Raw genomic sequence first — 11,668 nt, forward strand, 5'->3', positions numbered from 1 at the left:
CTTGTCAAAAATCAACAAAGGAAAACATAATTTGAATTGTTTCATAAGATAGTTTCTAATAGCAATGGCTTTCAAGTCAATTATATTAACCATTGCCATAATGGCTATTTTATCTTCAATGAGTCTTGCATTTGATCCTAGCCCTCTGCAAGATTTCTGTGTTGCTGTTGATGACTCCAAAACTGCTGGTAAATTACTTAGAATGTCAACTTAAATTCACGATTACAGTTTTATGAAGTATTGTCTTTTTTTTTTTTTTTTTTTGGTTTGTTTGTTTCCTATCCTCTTTATTAATATTTCACTTTTTTTTTTTTTTTTTTTTTTTTTTTTTTTTGCAGTTTTTGTGAACGGAAAATTTTGCAAGGATCCAAAGCTTGTTATGGCGAATGACTTCTTCAAATCAGGTCTGAACATTCCTGGAAATACTTCGAATCAACTTGGATCTGCTGTAAATCTTGTGAATGTCAACATATTACCTGGACTCAACACCCTGGGCATTTCGTTAGCTCGTATTGACTATGCACCATATGGTGTCAACCCACCTCATGTGCACCCCCGAGCAACTGAAATTCTTGTTGTCATTGAGGGCAAGCTCTATGTTGGCTTTGTCCTTTCAAACCCCGGTCCAAATATGAAGAATAAACTTTTTACCAAAATTTTACATCAGGGAGATGTGTTCGTTTTCCCAATAGGACTCATTCATTTTCAATTTAATGTGGGAAAGAATAAGGCTGTTGCACTTGCTGGACTGAGTAGTCAAAATCCAGGAGTCATCACTATTGCAAATGCAGTATTTGGCTCAGACCCACCAATCAATGATGATGTCCTCGCCAAAGCATTCCAAGTTGATAAGAAAGTTGTGGATTACCTTCAATCACAATTCTGGTGGGATAACAACTAAACCGTTTTTTCAAAAAATATATTCATCTACAATTAGTTATGGTTCTGTGAACTGTTTGTGTCACAGAATTAAATTATAAGTAATCAATGTCGACTGGTTTTCCTCTCCAATATTTAGGTGTGATGTATTGGATGAGGATATGTAATGTTTTGTTGTGGAATAAAAATTTCATTGTTTGTGGTATCCCTGATCCTTGCTCTGGAACAAAGTACTAGCGAGAACAAGAAAGGCTAGCCACTTTATTGTCAAAATCTACCGTTAAGTTAATATACACTCACAGTATATGAGCTATTTAAACAATTAAATTATTTATAGATAATTACTCACGAATCTTATTTCTAACTTTGGAATATCTAATAATTTATACTAGTTCATTTCCTAGCGAGACTGCATCCCAAATTTCTGCATCTGAATTCTGAAGTTTAAAGTACGTGGCAACTAGACCACTGGTCCACTACATAAAGGGACCTTACATATTTCGGGGTCAGTTGGTTGGAAACAAGTTATTCTAGGATTACTCATCTTGAGATTAGTTATTCCGGGATAAGTTATTCTATTCTTTCACAGGGATAAAATAACACTATAATTCCGGGATTGTAGTGTTATACCGTCAATCAAACTTGGGATAAACGCATCTCAAATTTAACGCCGGAATTATTTATCCCTTATCCCTCGTACCAAACAAGCCCTAAACTTATCTTAAGACAATTTTTTTCCTTTTCTGAGGGGTCATAACGATAATTGTTGGAAGACTAGTGGTATCTTCAAAGGAAATGTTGTTTATTGATTAGACGAGTAAAAGTGAACGGACGGAATATTGTGCCATTCATAGACCTTCTTAAAGCAAATTTTGGAGAATAAGAGGTCAAGAGACTCATGCACATGCAAATTTGAGGTCTTCAAGATGGAAAGAGATAAAAAGCTTCGAAACTTTCAATACTCACTTAGCCAGTGACGCGATTATATACTGCTAACTCTTGTCTCAACTCTCAATGATTACTATTGTTAAAAGAACCCCCTTATTTTACTTTATTTATAATTATCCTTCTAGGAAGTCAGTAAAGAACAAGAAAAAGGGATTGATCTCACTCAAACAAGAATTGTACCGCAAAGAGAAAATGTGTTGATTTCCCGAAATAGACACAAACTAATTGTCAAGATCATTGGTAAATTTGCACCACTATTACTGAACTTAAGCACGCTTTTAGCATTAAAAAAACAAATACTCTCCATGTTAATTTTGGAAAAGCTAAGCTAAACATTCTTAAGTGCATTTCCTTGGAACAAAAGCAATATATACTACTAAGTTCCCTGAAACATTAGCAATTTTTTCAAGTCACAGAATCATGCTTTCGTAATTGAACTTTTTAACGATGTATCACATATCTGTGTACAGTTAATTTATGACGGGCAAAAAAATGCAGCGGTCCATTACTTCTTTCTTTTTTTTCTTTCTTCCTTTTTTTTTTTTTTTTTTTTTTTTTTGTGTGTGTGTGTGTGCGGATTGTCCTTCATTTGGGGTGGCCTTTAATTTTTGCCCTTCAAATTGGTGGTCTTAATTTTGTCCTCTGCCTAATACCTCGAGAGAGGTTCTATGGAGATGCTTGGAGGCTAGAGGTGTACCTGTGGCGTACATTTAGGGCGATCAAGGACATGTATGATGGGGCCAAGACCAGGGTAAGGATTATAGAAGGAGACTCAGAGCACTTTTCAATGGTGATGGGGTTGCACCAGGGATCAGCTCTTAGCCCATTTTTATTTTCCTTGGTGATGGATGGATTGACGCGGCAAATTCAAGGTGAGGTGCCATGGTGTATGTTACTTGCGGATGACATAGTCCGATTGACGAGTCTGTGCGGAGTTAACGCTAAGCTGGAGGTTTGGAGACAAACTCTGGAGTCTAAAGGGTTCAAGTTGAGTAGGACCAAGACAGAGTACTTGGAGTGCAAGTTCAGTGATATAGTGCATGAGGCGGACGTGGAAGTGAAGCTTGGCACCCAGCTGGTCATACAGAAGAAAGATAGTTTCAAGTATCTTGGGTCTATTATACAAGGAAATGGGGAGATTGATGATGATGTCACACACCGTATTGGTGCAGGGTGGATGAAATGGAGGCTTGCCTTCGGAGTGTTGTGTGACAAGAAGGTGCCACCAAAACTTAAAGGCAAGTTCTACAAAGTGGTGGTTAGACCAACTATGTTGTATGGGGCGGAGTGTTGGCCAGTTAAGAAATCTCATATTCGAGAAGATGAAAGTGGCGAGAAATGAGAATCTTTGCGATGGATGTGTGAGCACACTAGGAGCGATAGGATTAGGAATGAAGTCATCGAGACAAGGTTGGAGTAGCCTCAGTGGAAGACAAGATGCGGGAAGCGAGGCTGAGATGGTTTGGGCATGTGATGCGGAGAGATGCAAATGCCCCAGTGCGGAGGTACGAGAGGCTGGCTAGTGACGGTTTCAGAAGAGATAGAGGTAGGCCGAAGAAGTATTAGGGAGAGGTGATTAGACGGGACATGGCACATTTCCTGCTTTACAGGGACATGACCTTAGATAGGAGGGTATGGAGGACTCATATTAGGGTAGAAGGCTTGTAGGTAGTCGCATTTATCCTTTCTTATGAGTAGTTATATCGCTCTATAGTTTCTTGTCTCTTGATTTTGATATCATGTTGGTTTATAATGGCTTATTTACTTTCATTGCATAATTGTTTTGATTTGTTTGCTGTGTCGACCTTTCATATGCCTTTTCGCCGAGGGTCTTGGGAAACGACGGTAGGGGTAAGATCTGCGTACACTCTACCCTCCCCAGACCCCACGTTGTGGGATTCACTGGGTATGTTGTTGTTGTTGTTGTTACCCTGGTTTTACCCTACTCATCTACAGTTTCTTTTTTTCTCCTTCAATCACAAAATATCTAATCTGTTACTGCAGATCAGTATGTATTTGGCTTAAGTATTTCCACCAATCTAAAGTACATAAAGATAATCAAGAATGAAGCAGTTAAAAGAGACTGCTTTTAAATATCACTCCCTCCGTTCGATAATAAGTGTCACCTTAGCTAAATTGTTTTGTCCCATAATAAGTGTCACCTTAGGATACCAATGCATATATTGACTAGTTTTTTTCATCTTTGCCCTTGGACAAAAAATGACAAATGATGATGATTGAATTCCCAATGTCAAAAGATGAACTAGTTGTGTATGTTCTAATTATCAAGAATTTTTTTTTTACATAAGGGTAATTTGGTAAACGTTACACTTCATCATTAGTTTCTTAATATGCGTGTTTTTGGCTAAAGTAACACTTATTATGGGACGGAGGGAGTATGTGTTGAGATATCTTGAAGACTAGCCTTTTTAGTTCAGTAACAACATACCCACGTATCAAAGAATTGAATAGCTAAACAGAATTAAAGTGAAACATTTGAAAGTGCATTAGAGTTCGAAAGATTATCTCATTACTTGACTTGCTTTCTGATGAGAAAAGCTTTTCAAAGGAAGATGCACAGGAGTTCCCAAAGTCAAGTCAACCCCATTTTTCTATTGTTATATTAATAACTAGTATACGTATCAGCGTGATGCGCGGATCATTTTAAAAAAGAGCGGAGAAAAATAATAGTAACAATGTTAGCTTTAAATTCTGATCATCTTGAATAGTGCTAACAGATTAAGAAAATATACTAAGACAACATCGTAATAACATGAAAAAGTTGAACCGCAAAAAAATTGAATTCATCTTAAATATCTTAGTGATACCCATAATTTATTTTTCTAATTTGCCTAAGGCCACCATCATATGAGGTTTCCGAATCTACATAATTTGAAATAAATTGTGTTTTTAATACTCGAAATTTGAAATGATTTAATCTCAAACACAAAGACTTGAATGGTTATAAAAGCCTTTCAATCATAGATCGATTCCTGTATATATGTATATCTTAAATAGTATAAAGAAGAAAAGCAGCTATTCCTATATAAATAACTTAAATGCCTCGCCTGATAATCTTAAAGAAACAATCTGCATAGGTTAACAAGGATATCTTATAATTGTAAGTACTATGTTATTCCTGTGGCCAAAATTAAATAGCATGGAGCTAAGCATACTTGACAATATTTTCAAATTAAATAAAATTAAATTGAAAATAATATAGTCTAATAGAGATTAATTAAGAGATTATTTTGGAGCAAGTTAATCTTTAGGCATGCCAAAGTAAACCATATCATCAAGAGCTTGCATATTATTCCTTTTGGCTTTGTATTAATTTTTTTATTATACGATTTGGTTCCTTTTTTTTTATCTTTGATGGAAGGAGGAAATGACATTTTTACTACCAGTGAAACGTTCAGCAAGAAAAAAGAAAAAGGGAAACAATAAAAGTAAAGTTAACCCGCAAGGGTGGCTCAGTTGGTTGAGCATGGGGCTTTAATAATGGAGGTTTCAGGTTCAAAACCCCCTGCCTATGAAAGTAGAGAATTTGCCTTCTTAATCGAGCTCGTCGCGCATGGCTTGCCTAGTGCGGGTTATCTCTCCTGTGTGGTTTGCGAGCTATTGTACAGGAGCGGGGTACGATTTACCCTGTGCACAACCAAAGGATAGCGGCTGCGGGTTCCTTGTCAACTAAAAAAGGGAAGTTAGCCAACTTCAACTTCAATTTATTTGAAAATAAAATCTTATTAACATACATCACAATCAAAGTACAAAATACATGTATATGATTAAGACCTAATGTTGAATGTATTAAAATAACATAATCTAACTGATAAGAATGTAGTGTCTCCGAGTACCTGAATCCAACAATCTCCGAAAACACGGCAAATACTGTGAAATTTAATATCTCAAAATTTAAAAATTTCATATACGCAACCAATTAAATAGGAAAATTTAGCGGTTCAGGAAAAAAAAATTAATAGAAATATGTATTATTGATTGCTAAAGATCTATAACATAAAAAAAGAAAGCAAATTAGAATAGAGTGCTTTGAAATAACACCAACACACTTAGCCTAGATGAGATGAAGTGTAAAATACTATCTTTTTGAAATATTTATCCAGTATCAAATATACAACTTGTTGAAATAACTCCTGTTATCAACCATCAACCCCATATTGAGCCCTTTAAATAAAGCCATTAATGTGGCGATCATCCTTTAAATGATTGAATTAACGTGTGGTAATTTTTCCCTAAGACGCAAACTTCTGAAACTTAGTTTAATTCCATTGAGTTGCTACTTGAAACTTGAAAGACTCCAACAATGTATACTTATGGTTGATCATGCAAGAGTGAAATGGGAAAGTTACAAACGTGGGCTTTGGGGTTGGTTTAGGTTAGTTCTTTTTGTTTTTTTAATTAAAAACATACATAAAAAGTCTGCTTATCACTTAAGTAAATCTGCTTATCATTTAAATAAATTTTCACCATAAATGATGTAAAGTTTTATATTTCCAAACGTAAGTTGTTTTAAATTCTTTGCATATGGATAAATAAATTATATGAATATGAATGGTGTTAAAAAAATCCAAATTCCTATAACCATGCATTACTTGTAATTTAGTAGAATATGAGCAACTTTGAAGTGAACTACGACCGTCAAAATGATGAATTATAAATTAATAACATATATACCATCACCTTAAAATAATCGAGAAAGACAAAATAGTATAGAAGCCATATAAAATTTCAAAAAATAATTTAATTAACCAAAAATTTACCTTCAATACCATGAAGGGAGCAATAAATTTTAAAAAAGACATTACAGAATAAAAAAGTAGAGGCCTTGAAATGTACGAAAGTAACCATTGAATAATTGAGACTTAACATACTTATTGGTCTATTAATAATTGATGTTGAAAAGCTTTTTCCTCTGGTAACACATGAAAAATGTTTAACTCATAGATGATAGAAAAAATGCTACGTCATTGATGTTATTGAGGAAGCACAAAAGAAAGACTTCCTACACAGTACATCGTGCTGCAATTAAATTTCCTATAGGACACACTCCCAAAATGCTCAAATATGTTATTTGATCTCGGTCCCACTATAGATGTTTGCAAATGTCAAAAAACAATGAATTATAATAATAGTAGCACCTTGGCACAAAATTAGATAGAGCAATGAGCTTTCTGGGTCACCAAAACGTGCTATATCTCATGTCATCCAGCAGTCAAATGAATCTCACCGATTTTGAAATACCTTCATGTTGCAGCTGATGACAACGGAGTTTGATTGTCGGGCTAATCTGTCTACATCATCAATACCAACAACATCTACCTAGTTGTAGACATGTATGCATTTCATGTCTTTACGATGGCCCTCAATAACTTCAATTAGGTCATCCACTATAGCATCTTCACAACACCTACAAAGGTGAACAGAAAGACTATAGGGTAGGGAAACAAAGCGGAAGAAAAAAATAATTCAAACAGGATTTTTTCAATATAAAAATCACCACATTATTCTACAATACCTCAGCATTGCTAATCTTGTATTCATGCAGAATTTCATAGCATAGCTTCTCATCCACATGTATCAGTTGCAGAGTGCTGCTAAAAATTCTACCAATCTTTTTTTCTTGAAGTATATCTGCATCCATTGGACAATTTAAGCTAAGCCCTGAGATTCAATCTTGTCTATCGGGAGATCATTCACAACCAGTGACTGCATGGGTTTTAAATTAACAATTTAAAGATCACGAAAAGGTCTTTTCTAGATAGAAATATCGTGAGTAAGAACATGTTCTAGCTAAATATCGAAGGACAGGAAGGAGGGTAGATCTATAAAAATGTACCCTGCTATAAGATCCTCCAATATAATGTGGCAGGCTAGTTGTGTGAATAATCAATTGATTATTGAGAAAATCCTCCAGAAAAATGTGAAACTCTTTCGAAACAAAAAAACAGATGGAGAAAATTAAAGGAGACAAAGGAATATGTATGTTATCAGACACTACGACACAGAAACACAATATGATTAACATAGCATAATGGATCACCTGAGGAGGTCGCTTGTTTAATCGCCATGGAGAGGTGAAGAAGACGAATATATATTTTTGTCATGTGTATAAATTGTGAGAGTAATTGACGGAAATGAGGAATGGGAAGTTACTAAGACGTGGGTGAAGAAGGCTTTGGCTTGGTTTAGGTTAGTTATTTTTTCTTTTTGGGTTATTTTCTGATTTTATCCTTTTCTTTTTAAAATTAAAAAGTGTGCTTATCCTTTGAACAAATTTCCAAGCGAAATATATGTAAAGTTGGATTGGGTCAAAGGTAAGTTTGTAATATTTTTTATATATAAATTCAAATGGATAAATAATTGGGTTTTATTCTAATTTTATCATAATTAATTATGGTTTGTTTTAAAATAAAAAGGATGAAGTCACTAAACAACGATGATAACAGCTATACAGTATTCTTTCAATTATTTGAAATTTGAAGGGTTTTAGGCTTAATTAGATGGTTCCTAGGGATTTTATAAGTGTGCCTTATTTTGTTTATGTCATTTCTGTGTACGGTGAGAACTTGGGAAAAGTTCTCTCCGGCTCAATAAAGGTCTGTTCAGTAACGGTTCGTGAAGAGAACCTTAGATGTGTCCGGGACGGTTCATCCGTGAAGTTGCGCCCGAGGTATGCTCAAGGGGATAAGTCCAAATCAATGAAGTTTGATCTTCCATTGATTCACCACCGAGGATCACGCCATCAACGGACGTGTCCGACAATATCGAAACCGTTTCACTCGTATGGGGCTTCGTGTTTCCTAGTTTTAGTAGGGCACTAACACTATATAAACACATGTATCAGCCCCATTAGAGAGCATCAAAATCTTTATATAATATATCTTTCACCTAGAGAAAGGCTCATCTTCGTTTTAAGCCAGTTTTCTATTAAGTTAAATCTTCATTCAAGCTTGTTATTATCACGTTGTTGTTCGTTTTAACGGCCCGAGGAAGGAATTACTCCCAGTCAGACCCATTAGGCACAGTCCGAACAAGGAGCTTCTCCCGTCGGACCCACTGTTTCATACCTAGGCTCATTTATTTTATGCTTATCCTTTACTATTGCTCGTTAATTTCACTTTCTGTTAGTAAGCTTGGTCACAGATCCTTTAAACTACATACAAATTCAATTGTTACTCTTTTGAGAGTAAACAGTTTGGCGCCCACCGTGGGGCTGAGGCTAATAGTGACGGCTTATATAAACAACCTTCACTTGCTTTGTTTGTTTTTTTGATTTCGGGTTACACCATGTCAAACCCAAGCCAATCCGTTCATCTTAACGAAGATGAATCCAGCGAACACAACGCTAACCTCAACGGGGTGCAACTCAATAATGCACCCGCCATCGATCCGGTCAACAATCAGCCCGTTCAAAACCCACGTATTGATGATACAGACAGACAATGAGCCCTCGTAGGAGAGACGGAGGAAATTAATTTACGTTTGATTTACAATTTGTTGCAGGAACATAACATCACCATGCAGCAGCAACAGGAGGCCATCGTCTGACTCCAACGGGATCTTAGCGATGCGCTGGCACCAGAACCGGATAGAGTTTCCGACCAAGTTCGAAGGGAAATCGAGGTCGGTGACAGCCAGCACAGGCCGATCAACAATGATCCATCTGAGGTGATAAGAATACTCAAAGCTTTGACTAAGCGAATAGACTCCAATGAGAAAAAAGTAGATGACTACAATTCTCGGGTGGATCAAATTCCGGGATCACCTCCGATTCTCACTGGTCAAGAAACAAAATACATCGTGAGAAGGCCTTTCCCTCCAAGTGCAGCACCGAAGCTGATCCCGAAGAGGTTCAAAATGCTAGATATATCAAAGTACGACGGAACTACCGACCCCTAAGAACACATCACTGCATACACGTGTGCTATTGCCAGCAATGATCTCAAGGACGATGAGATCGAATCAGTAAGTTTGAAAAAGTTCAGTGAAACCTTAACCAAAGGGGCGATACAGTGGTACTGTTCACTACCCTAACACTCCATCCCTTCATTTGAGTTACTTGCGGATGCCTTTGTGAAGGCGCGCACAGGGGCACCAAAGGTACAAGCACCGAAGGCGGACATATTCAAGATCTTCCAAAGGGAGATGAGTGGCTCAGAGAGTTCGTTACTAGGTTCCAGCAGGAGAGAATGTTGTTACCCTCGGTCCCTAATGAATGGGCCGCCCAAGCATTCACGAAGGGACTTAACTCAAGAAGTTCCAACGCTTCCCTTAAACTAAAGGAAAACTTGTTGGAATTCAGTGCTACGACTTGGGCCGATGTGCACAACAGGTACGAAACAAAAATCAGGGTAGAGGATGATCAGCTTGGCCTCTCATGGGGTCCAATAACCCGGACAAGGAACGATAAATCAAAAAGGGCGTTTGAACCAGAATACAACACACCGGACAGGTATCATCCTTACCCACCGGTGAGGCCCAGTTTTCGATCAGAGAAAAAGAGTAACCCCGATCTCAGCATAAATCGAGAAAATAGGTGGTTTGACCGAGGGGATAGAAAGATTGACCGAGGTTCGTCGAGCAGGAGTCTCCAGTATTAAACCAACTCCGCCACTGCTGCACATACGAGAGAAAACCCAAGGTTGTCGGAGTATAATTTTAACGTTGACCCCTCGACCTGGTGGCAGCAATTGGGAAAATCGAAGGAGCAACATGGCCGAAGCCACTCCGAACCAACCCTTCACAGCAGGATCCAAAGTTGATATATGACTATAACGGTACCCACGGGCATCGGACCGATAATTTTAAAAGGTTAAGAGATGAAGTAGCCGGCTTACTCAAGAACGGACATCTCAGAGAATTCTTGAGTGAACGGGGGGAGAATAACTACAAGAACAGGGATGTCAAAAAAAAAAACTGAGCCGGAAAAACCCCAGCACGTAAGCAACATGATCATTAGCGGGGTTGAGATACCACGAGGACCTGCCATGAAGAAGACGAAATTCTCTATCGCAAGGGAAAAAAAGAGCAGGGACTACGTATCGGATGGATTTATTTTGTTTGATGACGAGAAAGTAGAAGGCATCACTCAGCCTCACAACGATGCCCTGGCAATCTCTGTACTTATATATAAAACTCACGTTAAACATATCTTGATTGATCCAGATAGCTCGGCAAATATCATCTGATGGAAAGTCGTCGAGCAATTCGGTATGTTGGATCAAATCGTACCAACGGCAAGAGTTTTGAACGAGTTCAAAATGGCCTGTGAAACCACCAAAGGAGAAATCATATTGCCTGTAAACACAGTCGAGGTCATACAACACACCAAGTTCTACGTCATTGATGGAGAAATGAAGTACAACTTCCTGCTCGGGAGACCCTGGATACACATGATGAGGGCGGCGCCGTCCACATTACACCAAATGCTAAAATTTCCAACCCCCGATGGGATAAAAGTAATACGGGGGGAACAGCCTACTGCCAAAGAAATGTTCGCAATCGAGAAGGCAGTGCCTAAAGAACCGACACTAAGGGCCGATACAGTAAGCTGCACTAAGACTCCGGGGGCAGGCAAGGGGGCCAAATAGCAATCACAGAATCAGGTGGCCGAGGAAGATGATTTTGGCGTACCAAGATCCTTCGTACTGCCAGACGAATTCGATGCAACAAAGTCAACAATAGAAAAACTGGAACAAGTTATTCTCTTCGTCCATCTCCCGAATAGAAAGGTATATCTGGGCACGGGACTCACCCCAGAGGTCAGGAATAAGTTGATTGAATTTCTTAAAGCTAATTCAAATTGTTTGGCTTGGTCCCA

The 11,668-nt window shown here is 37.7% G+C and overlaps 1 protein-coding gene across 1 annotated transcript; it reads left to right on the top strand.

Moving 5' to 3' along the window:
• LOC132064490 (putative germin-like protein 2-1) lies at nt 1-1,084 on the top strand. Its single transcript, XM_059457484.1, has 2 exons — nt 1-188; nt 339-1,084. The coding sequence occupies exons 1-2, from the start codon at nt 65-67 to the stop codon at nt 899-901; spliced, it is 687 nt and encodes a 228-aa protein (XP_059313467.1). The 5' UTR covers nt 1-64; the 3' UTR covers nt 902-1,084.
• Nucleotides 1,085-11,668: the final 10,584 nt, after the last annotated feature.

Source organism: Lycium ferocissimum, chromosome 7 (genome assembly GCF_029784015.1).
Source record: "Lycium ferocissimum isolate CSIRO_LF1 chromosome 7, AGI_CSIRO_Lferr_CH_V1, whole genome shotgun sequence".
In the NCBI taxonomy this organism is placed as follows: Eukaryota; Viridiplantae; Streptophyta; class Magnoliopsida; order Solanales; family Solanaceae; genus Lycium; species Lycium ferocissimum.

Excerpts from the sequence above, each read along its gene's own strand:
- LOC132064490 (XM_059457484.1), top strand. The coding sequence starts at position 65 with ATGGCTTTCAAGTCAATTATATTAACCATTGCCATAATGGCTATTTTA. Across the intron at positions 189-338 it reads TGATGACTCCAAAACTGCTG|TTTTTGTGAACGGAAAATTT; the intron begins GTAAATTACTTA and ends TTTTTTTTGCAG.